The sequence below is a fragment of the Pithys albifrons genome, chromosome 13 (genome assembly GCF_047495875.1).
Source record: "Pithys albifrons albifrons isolate INPA30051 chromosome 13, PitAlb_v1, whole genome shotgun sequence".
NCBI classification, from domain to species: domain Eukaryota; kingdom Metazoa; phylum Chordata; class Aves; order Passeriformes; family Thamnophilidae; genus Pithys; species Pithys albifrons.
This window is the reverse complement of record NC_092470.1, coordinates 10,847,118-10,865,940: the sequence shown is the minus strand read 5'-3', so window position 1 is coordinate 10,865,940 and position 18,823 is coordinate 10,847,118. Positions and strand designations below refer to the sequence as shown.

Genomic DNA, 18,823 nt, shown 5'->3' with positions numbered 1-18,823 from the left:
AAACTGCTTTTGCCTTAAAGATCTTGAAATACCTCATAGAATCAGAAAGAGAGAGAAAAAATGACTAATGTCAGGTTTTCTGAGAAGCAAGGGCAGTCTATTATTTTGCCTAGCTAGGAAGGCCTTTGGTAGGACTTCTCAAAGATGTAATGAAAATTGCAGAGATTTAAGACTAGAGAAATTTACTGTGCAGGTGGCTGGAGCTTTGTACCTTGTGATTATGATGATGAAGTGGAATCTCCTTTGAGTGTGAAGTGTGACAGCAGCATACTCTTTGCACCGTGCCTTGCGTAGCTGCAGTTGTTTATCTTCACAGTGCAGTGCCTTTTTGGTTAGATAACTTTTCTGCTTGCACTGCTGGGTAGCTGATTTAAAAATGAAATAAACACCCCACCCCCCCACCCCCCCAAAGTAATCTCTGTTGGGGACTGAAAAATCTAGTGAAAGGCATGTTGGACGAATGATGTTCTGGACAGCATAACCTGGACTATGCTCTAGGGGTATGTGATAAAGCTGGACAACTTGCCAGTGGTTGTAAAAAGATTTAAGGAAAGCATGGTCTCTGAACTGTGATGAAATGCCTTCTGTGATACCCGTCAGAGCTACACTGACATTAGGAGGGAAAGGTAAGATTCACTGATGAGAGGAGCGATAGTGGATCATTTTAACAGGCCCTTAGGCCCAAGCTTAGCTGTGCAGGATGCCTAGGCTTTTGAAGAAAATTCAAAATATTCTTTGTTCTTGCTTCCTAACAACAGTATTTTCACACTTTAATGTCCCTGGTCACCTTGTCTGTGCTTGCTTTTGTTGTGGCTGGTCAAATCAACCCTAAATTATATAAACCTACAGAGTTGGTAGTGTAATGTAAGCTCAAAATGAACTAGACAGCATTAGAACTATTTTTCTAGAGATGTCAAATGTTTAATTAGAATTTAGTTACTAACATGATGATTAAAATTCAGCAGTTGTTTTATGCATAATTTATATAAAGTGTTGGTTACAGAGTGAGAAATGAGGTAGGTGGACTAACAAAATTTTGCAATCAAAGCTGCAATTTAAGATAGTCCATAATTAGTGTGCTCTCCAAATTGGTCGTGCACACACTTCGGAAATCCTGGTGAGGAACAAGAAATGCTGCTGTGTTTAAATTACTTGTGAGTTTGTGGAAATAATACTTTCAGGTGGTTAAGCACTGTTGCATTCACAGTTTGTGCTGCTTATTATAAATGCCGTAACACTGTTTGTGGATATATCTTCTAATTAATCACTGTAGTCCAAGCAAGGAATTTTGCAGAAATGTATGTGTTGGTACTTACTTTTTGATGACTGCTCACTTAGAAAAGTATCTCTTGGTATTTATTGTTGCAATGCCCACAGCAATGTGTTTGTGAGAGAGAAGTGTGAATAGTATTGTGCCGTTGCTGGTTTATTTTGTGCTCATTTTCTTTTTGAATCTGCTTAGACCCCCCAAAACAATGTGGGTCAATGTTCCCTGTGGATTGAGAGTTATAGTACTTGAGAATATTTAGGAAACAATCCCCACCCATGTACCTAATTAAATGGCTTAATAGAGGTGTATAATTCCTCCAGGTCCTTATGCAGATTATCATAAGAAACACAAGGCCTATGAAGCCTCCCTAAGAGTTCTTTTCTTTGCATTGACCAGGTGCAACATGCAGATTATACCTGTGCAGTGTCTGAAGTGAGATGGGAAAGGATGGTGGCCATTGCAATTCTACAAAGCTGAAGGACCTGAGAGCGTGGAACAAGCTCCAGTATCACTGCTAATGTCACTGTGAAGGGTGAGAATAATCTCCTCGTTTTGCAGATGCAGAATGTGAGCTTTGGTTTGCTCAGAGCTGTGCAGGAAGTCTGGAATATGGAGGAAATATATTTCTGTGTAATGCAGTTAAACTGCAAAATGATCCTTCAACCTGGTTGTAAATGTGTAAGAAGGAGTGAAGAAAGAACATTATGAGAAAATATCAGTATTTCATATCCTGCCTTTAGTAGATGGAGAAAATAAAGCATGGAATACTGGGCTACATTACTATGTTCTGCTGAATTGCTGCTGTTGAACTCAGAAAAATATGAATATTAAATATTTGTCATTTTTGGAGATGCAGTGCTAGATCCTCCACAAGTTAGATTCTAATAATTCAAGCAAGATGGAAGCTGGGGCCTGCTTTGAAATATATATTCAGTGAAATTTAGGCTTCCCTGGCTTTCATGAGGCACAGATGTCAGTTGATCTCTGCAAAGGAGTTGCAGAACTACAGAAAATAAATTAGCCTTGTTCCTTGATGTTCCTTAATTTAAATAATGCTTACACACAGGATGTAGCTTTCCCCATTAAAAAGAGAAGCTGTTTTTCTTGACAGCTGAAATTATAAAGTAACATAATGTTGCAGAATAGAAAATAGAAAAATTACACAACTTAATGGATTTCCTTTATTTTAAGTTAGTGTATAATGGATATTATTTAGAAAGTCAAAAAATAAGACAAATCTTTTATATAAATCAAAAAATAAGGCATTCAACTCAGCTAAGGAGTTTTTGTTATTTTCTAATCACATAAATCACTAGTATCTAAATCAAAGTATAATGTCAGATTGTATTAACCCTAACATTCCTAGCAAAAATTTTTAGAATATTTATTATTTTACTAATTTCTTTGTGATATTTACTTACCACATTTAATTATTGCAATCATACATTCCATTCCATGTCAGAGCTTGAAAATTCATTATCAAATCTCTTCATGTAGAGTCCATATTTTTATATATGTGAAGTTTTTGTTTGTCAGTTAATTAGAAGTGTTACAGTTAATTTAAATTAGTGGAACAATTTAGGTAGAAGCATCTGCTGTAGGAATAGGTCTTACTTTGGCAATATGACAGTCAAGCAGCATTGCAGCATTCTACTTGCATTCTATCAGTTTATGACTGATGTGGTGGATGCCAAACAGGTTATTTTCTCTCTCACAAGTTGGTGCATTTCATTTTAATCCTATTGCATGTCTATTAGCAGCTATGATAGTGCAATTTGAAAGAACTATTTATTGATAGATTTAATTCTTTTTGTATTGTAACAGTTAATTTTGGCTTTCTAGAATAAATATCAAATCATTTTCAATACCTTTTAAAATCAGAGGAATTTCTTCTTTGTGTGTTCCAAATATTTACTATTTCATATGACATACAGGTAGATTTTCCTTCTTTTGCCTGTACTTGAGTCTAACACCAGCAGGGACCATCTACACTTTCTGTCTAATTCTTTGCCGTGTTGCTTTGGTTTTTTAAAAAAATTTCTGTCAATTATTTCAGTTTTAGATTTGTGTTAGGTAAGTTTGTCTTTAATAAATCAATGCCATTAAAATGTAGATGTTGAAATCAAGCAAGGCATATTCTAGACACTGATGTTTTTCTAAGAATAGAAAGTCAGTACATTTTTGTGGTTGCCTCTGACCATTAGGACTGGAGGAAGATTCTTGGAGAGAATTTCTAGCCAAGCCAAATACAGGTAATCAGACACTGCTCCTTTTCTTGCCACAGGGAGGCTCCTGTTTAGGCAGAGGGAAAAATAAAACTATCATTGTGAAGGCAGGGGTAGCCCAGGTAACATGCTTCCAACTAATTACTAAGTAGAAAACTTCAACTGTTCACAGACAACTGCGATATAATTAGACCACATGATTGTTCTAGTATCATAAAGCACAAAGCTATTATTAGGCCTTACTGTGCAAACCCTTGCTCACCTTGTTGTACTGGACATGAACTGCTTGTGATTGCAATCTCAAACTGCTTTTTTTTAAGTTATGAAGGACTACCAGGAAAGATTCACATTTAGTGTAGTCCCAGAGAACTGTCAGTCCAGATTCAAGTCCTTCAGAAGGTACTTAAAAGGTTGTTTTTGTGCTCAGTGAAATAACCCAAGGGTTTCTGTTGCTCTACTCCAGAATCCCTTTACACACTATTCTCCAAGTTAGAACCAAAATCTTGCAACTCACAGGACAATGAGGTTGGCTGCTCTGGAATGCTCTTGTAGGAGTTCATTCAGACGGACTTGGCGGTAACTCTGATTAAAACAAGACAGGGAAAACAAATCAGTCAGGTCAATGATCCTCAGTTCTGGTACCTCATGGACTTCCACATTACCCCTTGCCCATAGGATTTTCTGCTGTCCCTTTGGCAGCATTGGAAGCCAGGTCTGCTCTGTGACCCAGAGTCATAGAGATGGCAAAGCATGAGGCTAAGCCATGCTTCTGGACTAGTATAGTTATACTGGGGCCAGAGTTGTTCACCCCTGTATAAGATTTACTGCAATAAGGATTATTTTTGTACTGAGATGGTGCATAAACAGCTGTTACTCTGAGATTGAGCCTTTATGGTCAGGCTCAGGCCCTCAAAGTTTTTATAACTTAACGCAAGTCATAGGGAACAAGAGACCAGGGCAGGTTTGTGTAAGACAGATGTGTCTTAACTGATCTTGTACATTATTTTCTCTGTCCCTGGAGAAAGTAAAAAGCTAGGTTTTCTCAGTTCAGACCTTAAATTTTTCTTCTGTACAGAAATTTCACTGTTCTTTTACATGTTATATAGGTAAGAATCCTCATAATTTAGCCAGTTGTTACCTCATGAGAGTCATCCTATAATATCCCCCTTTATCTGTGCTGCCAGCTTTTCCTCTGTTGAATTTCAAATGTGGTCTAATGTCCTCTGTAAAATTCCCAGAACAGCCTTACTTCTGAAGATAAGGGGCATGTCTTTCCAGGTGTGTAGGCTAAAGTTTTTATTGCTATTCTTGTTTTATAGAGCAATTTGGCATTTTCATATTGCTGAGTCTTTTCAACCTATAGGGTATTTTTCTGATTCTTTAGTTAGTGACCTAGACAAGACCAAGCTTAATCATGTATTTTCTTTCTGCTGAATCCTCACTGGTTTTACACATAAGAGTGCAGAATATCTGTGATTATGTTCCCATTGTCTTTTATACTGAGGTATTTTAGGGACTCTGACTCTCAATTTTTGATTATTTAAGCTGAGAGTAATTCTAAGGTTTTCTGCCCACAGCTGACTCCCATAACCTTATCAGCTCCATGAAAAGGGTAACACAGGGAGCAGTCACTTTTCTTCCCAGCTACTGCAGTCTGTGGTACGGTGTGTTATCTTAAATCACCATTGATTTCTGCTTATGTTAATATGTCAGGCTGTGACTTCTAGCAGCTCTGAGTTCAGAGTCACAATCCTTGCTCTGCTGAGTAAGTTACCAGCACTATAAACTGGAGATAACTAAACTCTCAGTGCACTCAGGTTAATCCAACAGGGACCATAAATAAAATTGCTAGATTAATTCTCTGTGAGTTACAGGAGAACTTGTCTCTTAAGGGTGAAAGAGTTTGCAGTATCCTTTTGGTACTGGCTTGATGAAGCCTGGTGATTCATTGCTAAAAAGGTAGTTTCCAATAAAATTAAAGAGCAGCCTGGACTTTAATTTACCCAGCGGATCAGCCAACATCAGCCTTAGAGTGTCTCTGAACTGCAGGAAAGTTCCTGCAGGTTTCATCTGCACGCTGCCATTGAGGTAAGAATTCATATAAAATCTTATCTTTGGAGCAATTTCTAGTTAGTTGTAGTGTCTGAATTCAGTCCCAAATTTCCCAAAGTAGTGAATGTTTGGAACTGCAGTCTTTAAGAGGTTCAAGCTCTAAAACAGTGGAGCCATTTAATAAAGCTTTCAGCAGATCTGATTAGCTCAGGCCCAGTGCAGTGCTATGTGGCTTCTGGTTCAGAGTGGCTTTCCATCTGGCTGGCTCTGATGTGGGCAGAGCTTCTCATCAGCCTGGAAAATACTGTGTAAAGCTGCCAAGGTCTTAGAGTGCTGAATAATGCAACCATAACACACCTCTGCAGTGTTTACAATATAAATCCAATTTGTAAATATCAAGTACAGGTTTGTACATGCCATGTTTCTAATTCCATATCTGGTATTTCACATTTTCTTACTAATCACTTCAACCATCTGGAGTGGAAGAAAAGGTACATCTGTAAAAAAGTAGGCAAGGCTTTACCTTCTCCTTGAATGCTTCCAGCTCTGCATCTGTAATTTTCCATGGAGTCTCTCGCTTTAATTTCTCTGCAGTTGTTATATCTTTGCAGCTTTCATGGAGACGATAGGGTTCAATCATCTCTTCAAAGAATTTCCAGCTGAAACAGGAATTACAAAGGAGGCCTTGCTGCAGGGTATGAACTCACTAACTTATTTCACAGTCACTGTGTATGACAGGCCTCACTGATAATAATTGCAGCTGAAAAACATGCAAAATCTTTAGCTATTCTTTGTTACATTGTGCCCCAAGTTATATCTGTGCCACTTCATATGTTTGGGTTATTTGAGGATAATTAAACACTGCATTAGGCAGACAATTTTCTGCATTTTCCTGGTTCTAGCAAAAACACTGAAAAGAATTCTACAGTGACTCCAAACTGCAGTATATTACTTACTAATATTAACAATGAATATGGGTCTCCTCATAAATATAAGCTTTTATTATTGTTTTAGCACTAGCAATAACCTGATTGATGTAGTACTACTGATAGTTTTAATGAAATGGATGAACAGGTGATATAAATTTCCTATAGCAAGGGGCTGAAGGGTAGGTTTTTTACTATATGGAGGCTCAGATTTCCCAACTTTCCCACAAATTTTCTTTGTAAATTTAATTTTGTTTCTTGAAGCGTTTTGACTGTCATCATCTAGAGAAGCTTGTCATCCTCCTGTACTTCCTCGCTTGTCCCACTTTCAAACATTTTTATCATCCCACAGAGACCTCAGAGAGTTTCTTCTGTGTGAATGTAAGTGTATTTCTGTGAGCACTTTGTGCTGACAGACCTCACTGTGCAGTGAAACAGGAGACTGGGCAAGGGCTGGGCTTTATGGCCAGGAAGTCAATAGATGGGTTAAAGGTGTGACATGCAGCATTTAGTGTTGCTGTTGCTGAGTTGTCAGAGTTTGTCTATTTCAGTATGTAAAATAGTGATAATCCTCTAATTATTAATGAAATAAGTGGGATGTCAGCTGCAAGAGAGACACAGTGGTGTAGCAAGTGTCTGGCACAATATTCACTTGTTCTGTTCAGATAGTGCTGATGCAGCAAATGTGTGTGTTTTTTATGTTAGTGCCAGATATGAGTTCCCCTTAGTGGCTTTTATTTATGTAAAATCATTGCATTGTACTGGAGGGAAAAAAAGATAAGTATTCTGCACAGTTCTTTATATAATTAAAAATATTATTTGAGAGATCAAGAGAGCACTAAAAGGTGACTTTAGGTATATAGTAATAAAATCTTTATATTCTTTATTTGTATTTCTTAAGTCAAAATCTCCAATGCACCAGAGAAACACTGGTGAGCTAATACTGTTTTTGCAAAGTCATGTGTGTGTAGAAACAGGACACAGAAAGATTAAGAGACTAACCTGGGATTGCATTTGAATTCAGGGGAAGGGCTTTGAGTGGAGTAAGGGATGGGATGGAAGAGAGCATAGCAAGGTGAGCACGTTTTCATGGATCTTTAATACCAAGAGCAATACTGTGAATTGAGTTTAGGATTCAGTTACTTCATGAGCAACCTGCTATATGCCTTTGTCTACATCAGCAGAATAAATAGGTGATTTCTGTGGAGATAAGTTTTAGAAATCAAGGACTTCAGGGTTTGGGTTTTTTTTAGCTAACACAGTTGGAGGTGGAGCTCCTTGAGCACTGTTTTACCTCTGCCAGGAGCATTAATTCTGTAGATAAGTTAATTTTTAAAAACACTGAGCATTCATTATATTTGGGTGATAGGAAGTATTATGATGTTGTCCTCATGGGAAAGACGAAGTATGCTTATGTTTGGCCAGAAAAATGTTATGAATTCATTGTAAAACCCAGAAGCCTGAGTTGAAAGATATGGTCAGTTTACAGAACTGTGACTGAATTCTGTTGCAAGCAAAATAGATATGCAAAGCCATCATAAAATGTCTGTTAAATTTAGTGGCTTGTAAGTATGGTGTCTAATTAGTCTTTATTAAAATTCTTATAATTACAACATGAAACAGGCTGCCTATGATTTGGACTCTTTAAATTGTGATTGTTAAAACGTCCTTTTCTTTTTCCTGCTCTTGGTACTTAGAAAATTACTGCAATAAATGGACAGTGTTGTTCATCGTGGTGTTTGTTTTTTGTTTTTAATGCTCAACACAAAAGAAACAAGCTCCAGATAAAGACCGACTGCTAAATAATGGATTTTGTTCATGTTTCTTACCTCTCTTTGTTGGGCTTTATATTGATATCACAAATGATATTAATATCAGCAAATTTTATTCTGAATTTGCTTAGGAGTGAAGCCATCCTGAAAACAAAAGAGAGAATGTTTTATCACTGTACTTCTGAGTGCCTTGTATCAAAGAACACTCATAAATGAATTAGACAACTGCATTTGATATCTTATCTTTAACTCTATGACAAATTACTTTATATGGTTTTAGTGTTTCAATATCCAGTCACAGAACTGGATTAATGTGAGTGCAGTAGTATAATTTATTTAACTGATCATGGATGAAAATCACAAAAAGTGGAAATTAATAGCAGACAGGGTGTTTATGTTTTGGGGAAAAAATTGTACTTCATTCTAGGCTTGAGTCATAAAGGAAAAGTATTCAAAATGCAGTAGGACAGAATCTCCCAATACTCACAGAAGGCTTCTGTTATTCTGTTATCATCAGAATTCTCTGCATGGAGTAGTTACAGCAGTGGTAGTGTATGTGTTGGTGAAAATTTGTTCCAGAAGGTTGATGTGCAATACATAAGGAATCTTTTTAATTTATAAATTTATATTGATGTACTTACATGCTGTCTTTACACATTTTGATAAAATACTTTACTTTTCTGCCACAGTTGGCAGAAGGAATAGTTTATAGCTTTTTGTGTTTGTGCTGAGGTTAGAGAGGTTTACTTAGGTCAGTTTTGCCTTTGCTTGAAGCACGGTTGGGATCTTGTGGTTCTTCCCACCCCTCCTTCCCCTTCTTTTTTTTTTTTTATGCAAGCTTTGGAATTTGAAAAGGTCAGAGAGTTCCTAGGAGCAAACCATAGTAGAAATACATATTTGTTTATGACCTGAGAGTTTACTCATTGTTTATATATATATGCGAACATACTGCTTATATGCACCTTGATGTCCATTGGGGCAATCCTTGTTTTGAATATGAAAAAGAGCAAATTCTCAACTTTTGTGGAAAGGTTTTAATATTTGGGGAATTACATGGGAGTAAACATCCAGTTAAATTTAACTTCTGAACTGGAAATACAATGGCTGCAATTGAAGTTGGATGATGTTATGCGAGATCTACCTGGGGAATGGAATAGTCACCCAGCCCAGGTTTGTCTCTTTGAAGGCTTCTGTGCATGGTGTGTAGAACATGCTTTGGAGAAAAAGCTAGGGAAGTGTTTAGGTAGCAATACAGACACATTATTTTCTTGGGGACAATGTGGCTCATTGCCAGCTGTTCTGACCACGCTGTTCACTCTGGTTTCTGTAGGACACACAGTGTATATGGGTGTCACAACTGCCTCTGTGAAATCTGTCACGTTTTGACAAATCCCCTTGGATGTCAAAACTTCCTACTTCCTCTCAACAAAATCTGGGGATTTGCCCAGGTTCAGGAGTCCAGCTGCAGTCCTGAACAGCCAGGCTTGGGCAGACCCTGGTCAGGGAGCAGAGAGCACTCCCAGCAGGTCCTTGAGCAGCTCTAAGGGGTTTTTTTACTCAATTATAAGAATAGTTTATATAAACAGTTGTGAATCTCTTCTATGGAAGTACATTAACTTTAGGGTAATCCTTACAACTGACAGAAGCACAGTGGACTAAAGATTGTTTTATGGGAAGTGAAAGCAAGAGTTTAAGGGAATGTCCTGTGGCATCTGTGTCTTTTCTAGTGATGCTGGCTAAATTCTAACTCTTGTCCTGGCATCCAGCTCACTTGTTTTCTGCAGGAGTTTTGGTTGGATGTGTTTCTACCTCTCCATGTGGTGCTACTGCTCTTTGTTAAGCAGTTAGTGACTTTCACCCCAAATTGAGCTGCTTCCACCAGTGGTGAAATGGCTGTGCCTCCACTGTGTAAAGTGCTTTGGTCCAGTGATAATTAAAGAAAGATTATATTATTACTTTTCATTTGGTTGAAGGTAAATGATGATTATGAAATCTAGACTTGTTTTTTAAAGCTGAGTAAAATCAACTTGGTCTTAAAGTTGATTCACTTGCTCTTTAGCTTCTTTACATTTTACCACAGTTAATCACGTTTATGTGAGCTATCTGTCTATGGTATTTGCATATCAGAGCTTCATGTGCAATTTCACTTGCTGTTAACTGGACAATCTCATGTTAAGTCCCATAAAAGTAATTATATTCTCATTATGAAGTGCAGACTGCTCTTCCTAGGGAAGGGAATATGAGCTATTAATGGGAAAAAGTGCTGGATGTGAGTTTCCTTCAGTAATCACCATTTGTAGAGCCTTGAGGGCTATGCTATAAGCTCAACAACTTTCTATCAAGTACATCTTTTTATTTTCATGCTGCCCACAGCACAACAAACCAGTTCTGCTGGAAAGTTCCCAGCTTCCTGATCTATATGCAGTATATTCAGCATCAGTTCAAACTCTTTAAACAGTGAGATAAATAAAATTATATTTACCCTAGTTTTTCTTCTTCAATCCTATTGACTTTTCCTCCAGTGAAGATCCTTAATTTACAATCTTTCCACTTCTTCCTGATAGTTAGAATGTAAGGAATTAGGATTGTTAGACCTGGAAGAACATGGAAAATTGCAGGAAGATCTGATTAGTGGATTGTGTAGTAAAGATTCCATCCTTCACTTCAGCATCATTGGACATAAATTAATTTTAAAACATTTAATCCAGACATAGAATTGACTATGTGATCTTAAAAGAAAACAGTTTTATGCAAGTTCCTAAGTCTGCTTCTATACTTGGTAATACAGAAATCTCTCTCCCTGTGGTTCTTACTCAAATTCCTTACCTCCATCATCGAACAGCCACCAAATGTCAATTGTACCTTTTCCTTGCTTCTTTTTAAACTGAGTGCTGGCTTCCAGCAGCTTCTGATTGAATTCACCCACATGCATTGACTGCATGGTGTTAATGCTGCTCTCTGCAATGAGAAAGGAAAAAATGGGGAAGGATATCTGACAAGTGAGGCAACGAGTAGCTTTAGGGAGCCAAGTGGAGAGAAAGCTTCTGGAAAATGAACTGTTTCTGACATAATTTCTATACTTTATATCTGAAAAAAAATTAGAGAGTGAATGCTATGGAGTTTTAATGTGCCAATACTCTCAGTACCCAAAGCTTGTGTGATACCTTGTCACTATAATATCTTGAAAAGGGTTATCTGACTGTTCTCTGTCTCTTTTTACTTAATGTAAAATTCACTGGGGCCTTAAAAAGCAATTGGGAAATATCTGATAGATTTTAGAAGTTAATGTGCCACTTTGCATCATTTACAAGCTCAGCTGCCTTGTAAAATACGGAGCTCCCTAAAAGGCACAGCGACAGTGGATGGAATGAGCTGACAGGACAGCGAGAGCACAGGTGAGGCTGGAAGGCAGGAAACACACAGACATATATATGTATATGTATCTCTCTCTGTGTCTATATATATCTGCTTCCCTGTGCTGGGATGGTCCTTGTTAATGAAAATAAATTTTGGTCCTTGCTGTTTACTTGGCTGGCTTCAAAGGTTGTAGTGTTGACTATGTACTAACAATATCTTGTCTCGTTCCAACTTTTGAAGCCTGTGGCTTTATTATTGCTTCTCTTTCAATGATTTCAAAGAGACAATGTCAGAGCAGTATTTTAAATGGAGCAGAAAGGCTTCTGTAGAGGTTTTACTCTGATCTGCTAGGTTTTGAAATGCTTTGTTTGGTTTTCCAGTGTTTCTGGAGTGTGTACAGGACAATTCTAAAGCAGTTCTAGCATCCCTGCTGGAAGACGCAACAACTCTGGGGAGTATGAATATAAAAGCAAACCAGAGAGGCAGGGATATTTATTAACATGATCTATCTCATACAGAGAGTCAAAGTGGGCAGTATGTATTTCCTCTATGCCTTTATCAGCTAAATCAAAAACAGTAGTTGAAACAGGGATACACACTCCTATTGGAATTGTTATAAAAATATATTTTACTGAAGGCTGCAAAATGAACTGAAATCTGCCAACTAAAGAATAATGACATTTTTTGTTTTCAGTCTGTAGATCTTCCTGATACCTGTGGGAGTTGCATACACAGCCAGATGTAATAGTCTCTGCAGGTGAAAATTCTGAAAATACATGTCTGCTTACAAGCATGGCTTCAGGTGGGTCATTACCATTACAGCCTCACAGTTGTGAAATGAGACCTTAAATCCTGTCAGTATTTCTGTGTCATTTTACTATATCTGAAATGTAATTTTGATTTCATCACCTACACATTTATGTGTTAATTAGTTATTTGACAGCATGCTGTGCATGTACTTTCAGTACTTTTACCACCTTCACTTGTACATTTTTATGAAATTCTGCCTAGAATATAGAGCAGTTGTGCTATTTTTACCTGTTTTTCAGCTGTGTACTGTGTGTGCATGTGTGTTAAGTAAAATAAGATTTCTTGCTCCCTGAATATTGTGCATATGTTTCTGTTTTATTTAAAGAAGAAAAAAGGCCTCTGTTTAAAAACTGAAAACATCCTATTAAAAGAAAACACCAAAACCCAACCCCAACTTGTTCTGTATTCTTTGAACTTTAATAACCCTATTCTATTTTTGACAAATAGAATTGAACATAAGCTGAGAAGTTTTATCTAGCAAATGAGGGGGAAAATGGGTTGTGAAGTACAAGGTGGTGTTTCCTGTGAGCAGAGAATGTCACTCTGTGCTGCATTACAGGGCTGAGGCCACCACGACAGGTTTGCACAGGGGAGGTCCTGCTCCAGAGGCTTCTGTGTGGCTCAGGAGCTTTTGGCTTGGAGTAATGTCCACTTTATATATCTGTGAAAGTAGGATTGAAGGATCAGGAAGGAGTTGTCATTTTGGAACTTACCCTTTTTTGTTTCATGTTTTGAGATATTGAGTGTGCTGGCTTTTTTGAAGAATCCACAGATGCCTCTTTTTCCTTCTTCAAATTCATTTTCTTTAATGGTGGCTTCCAGTGCCAATCTCTCCTGCTCCAGCTTCTCTAATTCCTCTGTATATTGGAAAAAGTAAGGGAATTGGTAACACATCACTCTCCTTTTTTTATCTTGGGTTTGTTTTTTTTTTCAACTAATAGGAAGGAGGAAGATGAATTCACCTGTGGAAGCCCTAACTACACTGCTAGTCAGCTGCTCACAGGTTTTCTCTTCCAGATCAAATTCAGTATTAGGACATTTTATAGTTACATGAGACATTATTTATTAAGTTATGTTTGTGGATATTTGGTTGGTTTTGTTAGCCAAGAATTTGAAAACACGTTAAGAAAGCTGTTTTGTAAAATGAGCCATTTTGTAAAATTGAGTTCTAGCCTGTGGGTCCCTTTTCTAAGAACAAAGTCACATGGTTTGGACTTTGAGATTCTCAAAAATATGTAAGGATCCTGAATATGCCATCAGTTTCTATGCTGAAATATTTTAAATTTTTTAAGCCTTTTCTGCAAAGATGGGAAGATTTAGCTAACCAATCCTGTCAATTTAGTAATATAAAAGAACAATGTCATCTTACCAGTATTAAACTTGCTGAGAATAAGGTACCACATGTTATTGTGGAATATATTATGGTGAGGAACTAATTAATATGATCCAGGCATTTGCCTGAAGAAAATCTTTTTCATAAGGAAAACTTCTATTTGAGTAATAGATGAACTAAGTGTAATTTAAGTAAGGTTCATGTAAAGTTCACTTAAGACATTGTGTTAAACAATAAACCCTCAGTAAGCAGATGGTATTAGCTCTGTTGGCACTCTCACTTGCCAGCAGAAAGAATATACTTCCTTTTACTTCATAGTACATGACAGTCATTGTGCGTCTGATTCCTAGACACGGTGATAAGTCACAAACTTAATGGTTACTCAAAACTAAAATTTTAGTTTCTCCATTGAACAGAATGCTGTAGCAGTTATAATAGAATGCAATGATCTTTATTTTCCACTACAGAGACTTTATACGTACTTAAAAACGTTTCTTTGTATTTAAGGATTTTCCTCCCCACACCCATCCTAATTCTTCCCGACCTCTTGTCTTAACACTTGAAGAACATTCGCTAGTTTGTAAGAATGCAGAGTTGGTATTTACTGTATTTTCACAGGTGTTCCAATGACTATGTTTTGAGCAATCAGTTTCTGACTTGCATCAAGGACAGAGACAGGCAGATCTCTCTCAGGTATCATCAGGGGGCGAAAAAACGCTTGGTTAGTTTGGAATTTTTCGGCAGTCCCCGTGGCTCTCCGTGTACATCGAGCTGCCAGCCTGCAGAGAGAGGGCTCACCCACTCTTGTTTATTACAGCAGTCTCTGGCGCCTTTTAATTCTGCGAGGTGACTTGCCTGTGAGGGTTACCTCATCCTAGACTCCAAGCTCTTTAACGAGGTGTTAATTGGGGCTGTAATTAGCCGTGGCCCCGGGCGATGTGTGCGCGGAGCGGGCGGCGGGCGGCAGCAGAGAACCGAGAACTGCGATCCGCCAGCGCGCCGGGAGGGATGCCCAGCTCAGCCCCGGTGTGTCTGAGCCAGTGCCTACACTTAGGAGACGTGGGGGAAATTATACTGAAAACCTTGAGAATTGTTCTGAGGGGGGTGGGGGGGCGTGGTGTTATATGGAGCTTTCCCTCCTCAGAACACCTAAGGAGCCAGTAAGACCTCTGTGTCCTAAAGGGAGAAAGGAAAAACGAAGACCACCATTGTATGTGGTTTTTGGAAGCCCTTCGTTTAGGTGCAGCTGGCTGTTTGCTCTGTTGCCCTCTACCTTTTCCACGCAGATGGCATGGATCCCCAATGGTTCAGAGAATGACAGAACATGCTGGGTTGGAAGGGACAGATTAGGATCGCTGAGTCCAACTCCTGGCCCTGCCAGGACATCCCAAGAATCACAGCATGTGCCTGAGAGCATTGTCCAAACACTTCTTAAACTCAGACAAGCTTGGTGATGTGACCACTTCCCTGAGGAGCCTGTTCCAGTGCCCAACCATGCTCTGGGTGAAAATTTTTTTCCTGATATCCAACCTAAACCTTCTCTGACTCCACTTCAGGCTGTTCCCTCAAGTTCTGTCACTGGTCACAAGAGAGAAGAGGTTGGTGCCTGCCCCTCCAATTCCCCTCATGGCGATGTTGAAGACTGCAATAAGTCTCCCCTCAATCTCCTCCAGCTGAACAAGGCAAGTGCTTTCAGCTGCTTATCATAAGGCTTCCCCTCCAGACCCTTCACCATCCTTGTGGCTCTCCTTTGGATGCCCTCTAACAGCTTAATGTCTTTTTAATACAGTGGTGCCCAAAACTGCACCCAGGACTCAAGGTGAGGTTGTGATGTGGTTTTGCCTTTCCCCTGAGATATGTACTGCTAACCTAAGGAAGAATGAACACAGATGAAATAGAATTGATGTTTCCTGTGGATTCCAGATTTTTCCATGGGTGGGAACTTTCTGGGCCCCAGAGTTCCACAGAGGTAGTACCAAAAGTGCAGCTTCCTGGTTCCTGCCAGTCCCAGAGATCTCAGGTAGACAGACAGAAGATGATGTATGAAGACCAGGAAGGAAACATGCAGCAGTGTCAGGTTGCTGTGGCACAGCATGCTTTTGCTGCTTTATTCTGTGCCTATGCTGGAACTGCTTTGGGAGTTGAATTCTCTGGAGCACAGAGCCCCTTAATGTGTGAAGCTTGAACCCCTTCTGTCACTGTCAGTGATCAGCAAGGATTTTGGGCAGGATTTAAACTGCAGAAGCAAGGAGGACCTGTAGAAGTTGAGTGTAGGAACTATTCTAGAAACCAGATGGTGACTCTTAAGAGTGCTTTTCTGCTGTGCATGTAACCAGTGCAAATATTCAGCTGTTGAGTCTTACCTTGAACCTGAAGAACCTGAGATATATCAAATCCTTGGCTAATTCTGACAATAATCACACCGAGCTCAAAATCAAAGGCATCACTGGAAGGGAAAAGAAAAGAAGAATAAATATGCATTTGTATCATGCACATCAGTGAGGAAAGCTACTCTGAGAAGATCGGTGAAAGTGTTAGTGTTCACATGGAGAACAGGCTAGGTAAAATTGCAGAAGCAATTGCCCAAAATTAGGTTAAATACTATAAATTATATTCTCTCATTTAGAAAATCTGAGGAAATAACAAAGCTGAGGTGGGGTTTGCTGCTCTGTGTATTGCTTTGGGTGAGTTTTGAGCAAAAATCTATGAGAAGCCTGTTTTTAAACGAGTGTTTCCCAGGGAAATCCCAACCCACAGAGCTGCTGAGCCTTAGGCACACATGAGATTTGAAGCAAGACTCTTCCTCTGTCTCCTAGGCTTAAAATAAGAATTCCATGATGTTGTCTTATTCCCTAAGTATGTACATGATGGTTGTTTTTCTCTGAGCTCCCGCCCACTAAAAATGGGAAAATACAGTTCTGCAAAAGCACTGCTGACAGGGGTGCAGCTCCTTTAGCACTGTCAAGCCACATCAGCTCCAACAGTGCAGATGTTTGAAAGCAGATTCTACTTGGTGTGGGAAGACAAGGAGCCTTTTTTAATGGGTAGTAACGTCTGTTACAGAGCTCAGACGTGTAAGCCCAGATTTGTGGGTATTTTCTTACACTGATTCTACACATTTCTGTATGGAAATGCTGTATTTGTCTAGTCTAAGGGGAGTGAAAAGGGAGGTGCTGAGCAGACTTACTGTATAACACCCACGTAGTTTTCAACTTGTGTGGCAGGTGCACTTCTCCAGTCCTTCTTAAATCCAATCACCAAGGTATTTGGTTTCATTCTACCCAAGCCCGAGGCCTAACAATATTAAAACACTGCTTAGAAAGGTACACACACATGCTTTTACTGTAAATGAAAAGTAATGGCAAAAGATAACTGAAGTAATGTTCTGGAGACACTTACAACTAGATTGCATTTCATAAATGTCCTTCATGCTCATACTCATGCAGAAAGTAGAAAGATTAGCTTTAAATCATTCCAACTATAAATGATTTTAGATGACAGAAATGTAGTTTTGCTAAATTAGCATTCATTTGCATTTTTCTGACATGCTCTCATTAAAATGGTTCAATAACTTGGAATCAAGAGCGAGTTCAAGAACTGTTTGTATGCTCATTCTAATATAATAGCATAAAGCTTTTATCAGCTTTGGAACACTCAATAGATGAACTGAGTCTGAAGTCCCTTAAAACACCTCAGAGACACAGAGCAGGCATAGCCTCCTAAAGATATATTTTTTCCTTGAATTTGGAAACTGTTGCTGTTCTGTTTCCTGTATTCATATCCAATTATCCAAAATCAGGTGAGCATGCTTTATAGATAAAATTATGGTTTATAAACAAGAAGAAGTAATGATTTGTTAAGACATTAGATTGCCTCCAAAACTGGTTCTGCATGCTAAAACCTGGACAAGTAAGGGTAGTCAGATCTATATTCAGCTGACTTAATTTTTATAGAAATCTAAATACTCAATGTATTGGAAATCTTCAGGAGAAGACACAGAAAATACCAAGCTGTTACACTTGCCAATTTTTATTACTAGCAAACAGAAAATAGGTAACAACTGTTGGAATCCTGGTGAGTTTTTGAATAGCACTGATATATCTTGAGTGTTTACATGGAAATGAATAATTGTTGCACATGACCTTAGTACACAATAGTGATGATACGGTTTTCCTTCTCTTTGCTGGAAGGGAATTATTTGTGGTCCAGTAGTTGACTTTGGCAACAGTAGTAATGGAAAGGAAGAGATCATCAGACTGTAAGTTCTCAAAAACATCAGAAGGATCTCCTACTGAGACAATGTATAAACCCAAGATGAAGTGTCTTTGTGAGGCCTTGATAGAACAAAGGGACCCTTATTAATAGTATTTCATCTTGCTCAATTGTACTGTCCATTCAGCAAGTGTACAAAGAGCCCTGGTAGGCTGCTACCCAGAGTATTTTAGCTGGTTCCCTACTGTCTCAGTTTCCACTTATGTCTTTTCAGCAGTATATTTTGTGCAAAAGATGTGAATTTTCTCTACATTTTCCCTCAGTAACTGTATGTTTAAATATTCATATATGTGAAGAGGGAGATGTGAAATATGAAAACAGTGTCTCTGTCCCTTCATTAAGGCCATTTTAAATGGACTTTTGGAAATTATTTGCTGTATTCTTACAGTAATAGAAAAATACTGCAGTCTTTTATTTAAATAGCCTTCTTGCTGTTTGCTGAAAATGTATATTACACATTTCAGTTTTCATTTAATGCAAAAACATTCTCATATATTTAATGTGCTCCGTAATACCAAACAATAGAATTGATTTGGAGTGTATCAAGTGTCAGCTGCAAAGACATTCATATGTTGCCCTGCAGATGCCTCTTTTTTCATAAGTGTCTTGTTCATTTAGGAGAGAATCAGTCTGCCTCGTCTCATAATTGCATAGCCCATAACTAGATCTTTATGAAATATAATATAATATACATTTTATTATGCCCCCTCTGCATTCTGCCCCCAGAATGCCCCTTCTGTCTATAACATTATCCATCCATACGTACGGCTTCTTAACAAGTAAACAGTAATGCTTCACATAAAGGG

General features: G+C 38.4%; 1 protein-coding gene and 1 long non-coding RNA gene across 4 annotated transcripts in view; one reads left to right on the top strand and one right to left on the bottom strand.

Annotated features, from left to right (window-relative positions):
- Positions 1–12,384, top strand: part of LOC139678227 (uncharacterized) — a 31,240-nt gene extending 18,856 nt beyond the window's left edge. Inside the window, exons 3-4 of the long non-coding RNA XR_011698990.1 lie at positions 1,667–1,802; positions 12,297–12,384. This is a non-coding gene — a long non-coding RNA (uncharacterized lncRNA). The remainder of the gene's footprint in view (positions 1–1,666; positions 1,803–12,296) is intronic.
- The window catches only part of SLC12A1 (solute carrier family 12 member 1), a 47,223-nt gene continuing 30,832 nt past the window's right edge, over positions 2,433–18,823 (bottom strand). For all 3 annotated transcript variants that reach the window (XM_071568895.1, XM_071568896.1, XM_071568894.1), the window contains exons 19-27: positions 16,933–17,039; positions 16,109–16,191; positions 13,126–13,269; positions 11,072–11,203; positions 10,728–10,839; positions 8,303–8,389; positions 6,071–6,206; positions 4,010–4,077; positions 2,433–3,562 (exon numbers count right to left, since the gene is read on the bottom strand). In XM_071568895.1, coding sequence (XP_071424996.1) covers positions 3,427–3,562; positions 4,010–4,077; positions 6,071–6,206; positions 8,303–8,389; positions 10,728–10,839; positions 11,072–11,203; positions 13,126–13,269; positions 16,109–16,191; positions 16,933–17,039 — 1,005 coding nt within the window. In that variant the 3' untranslated portion in view covers positions 2,433–3,426. The remainder of the gene's footprint in view (positions 3,563–4,009; positions 4,078–6,070; positions 6,207–8,302; positions 8,390–10,727; positions 10,840–11,071; positions 11,204–13,125; positions 13,270–16,108; positions 16,192–16,932; positions 17,040–18,823) is intronic.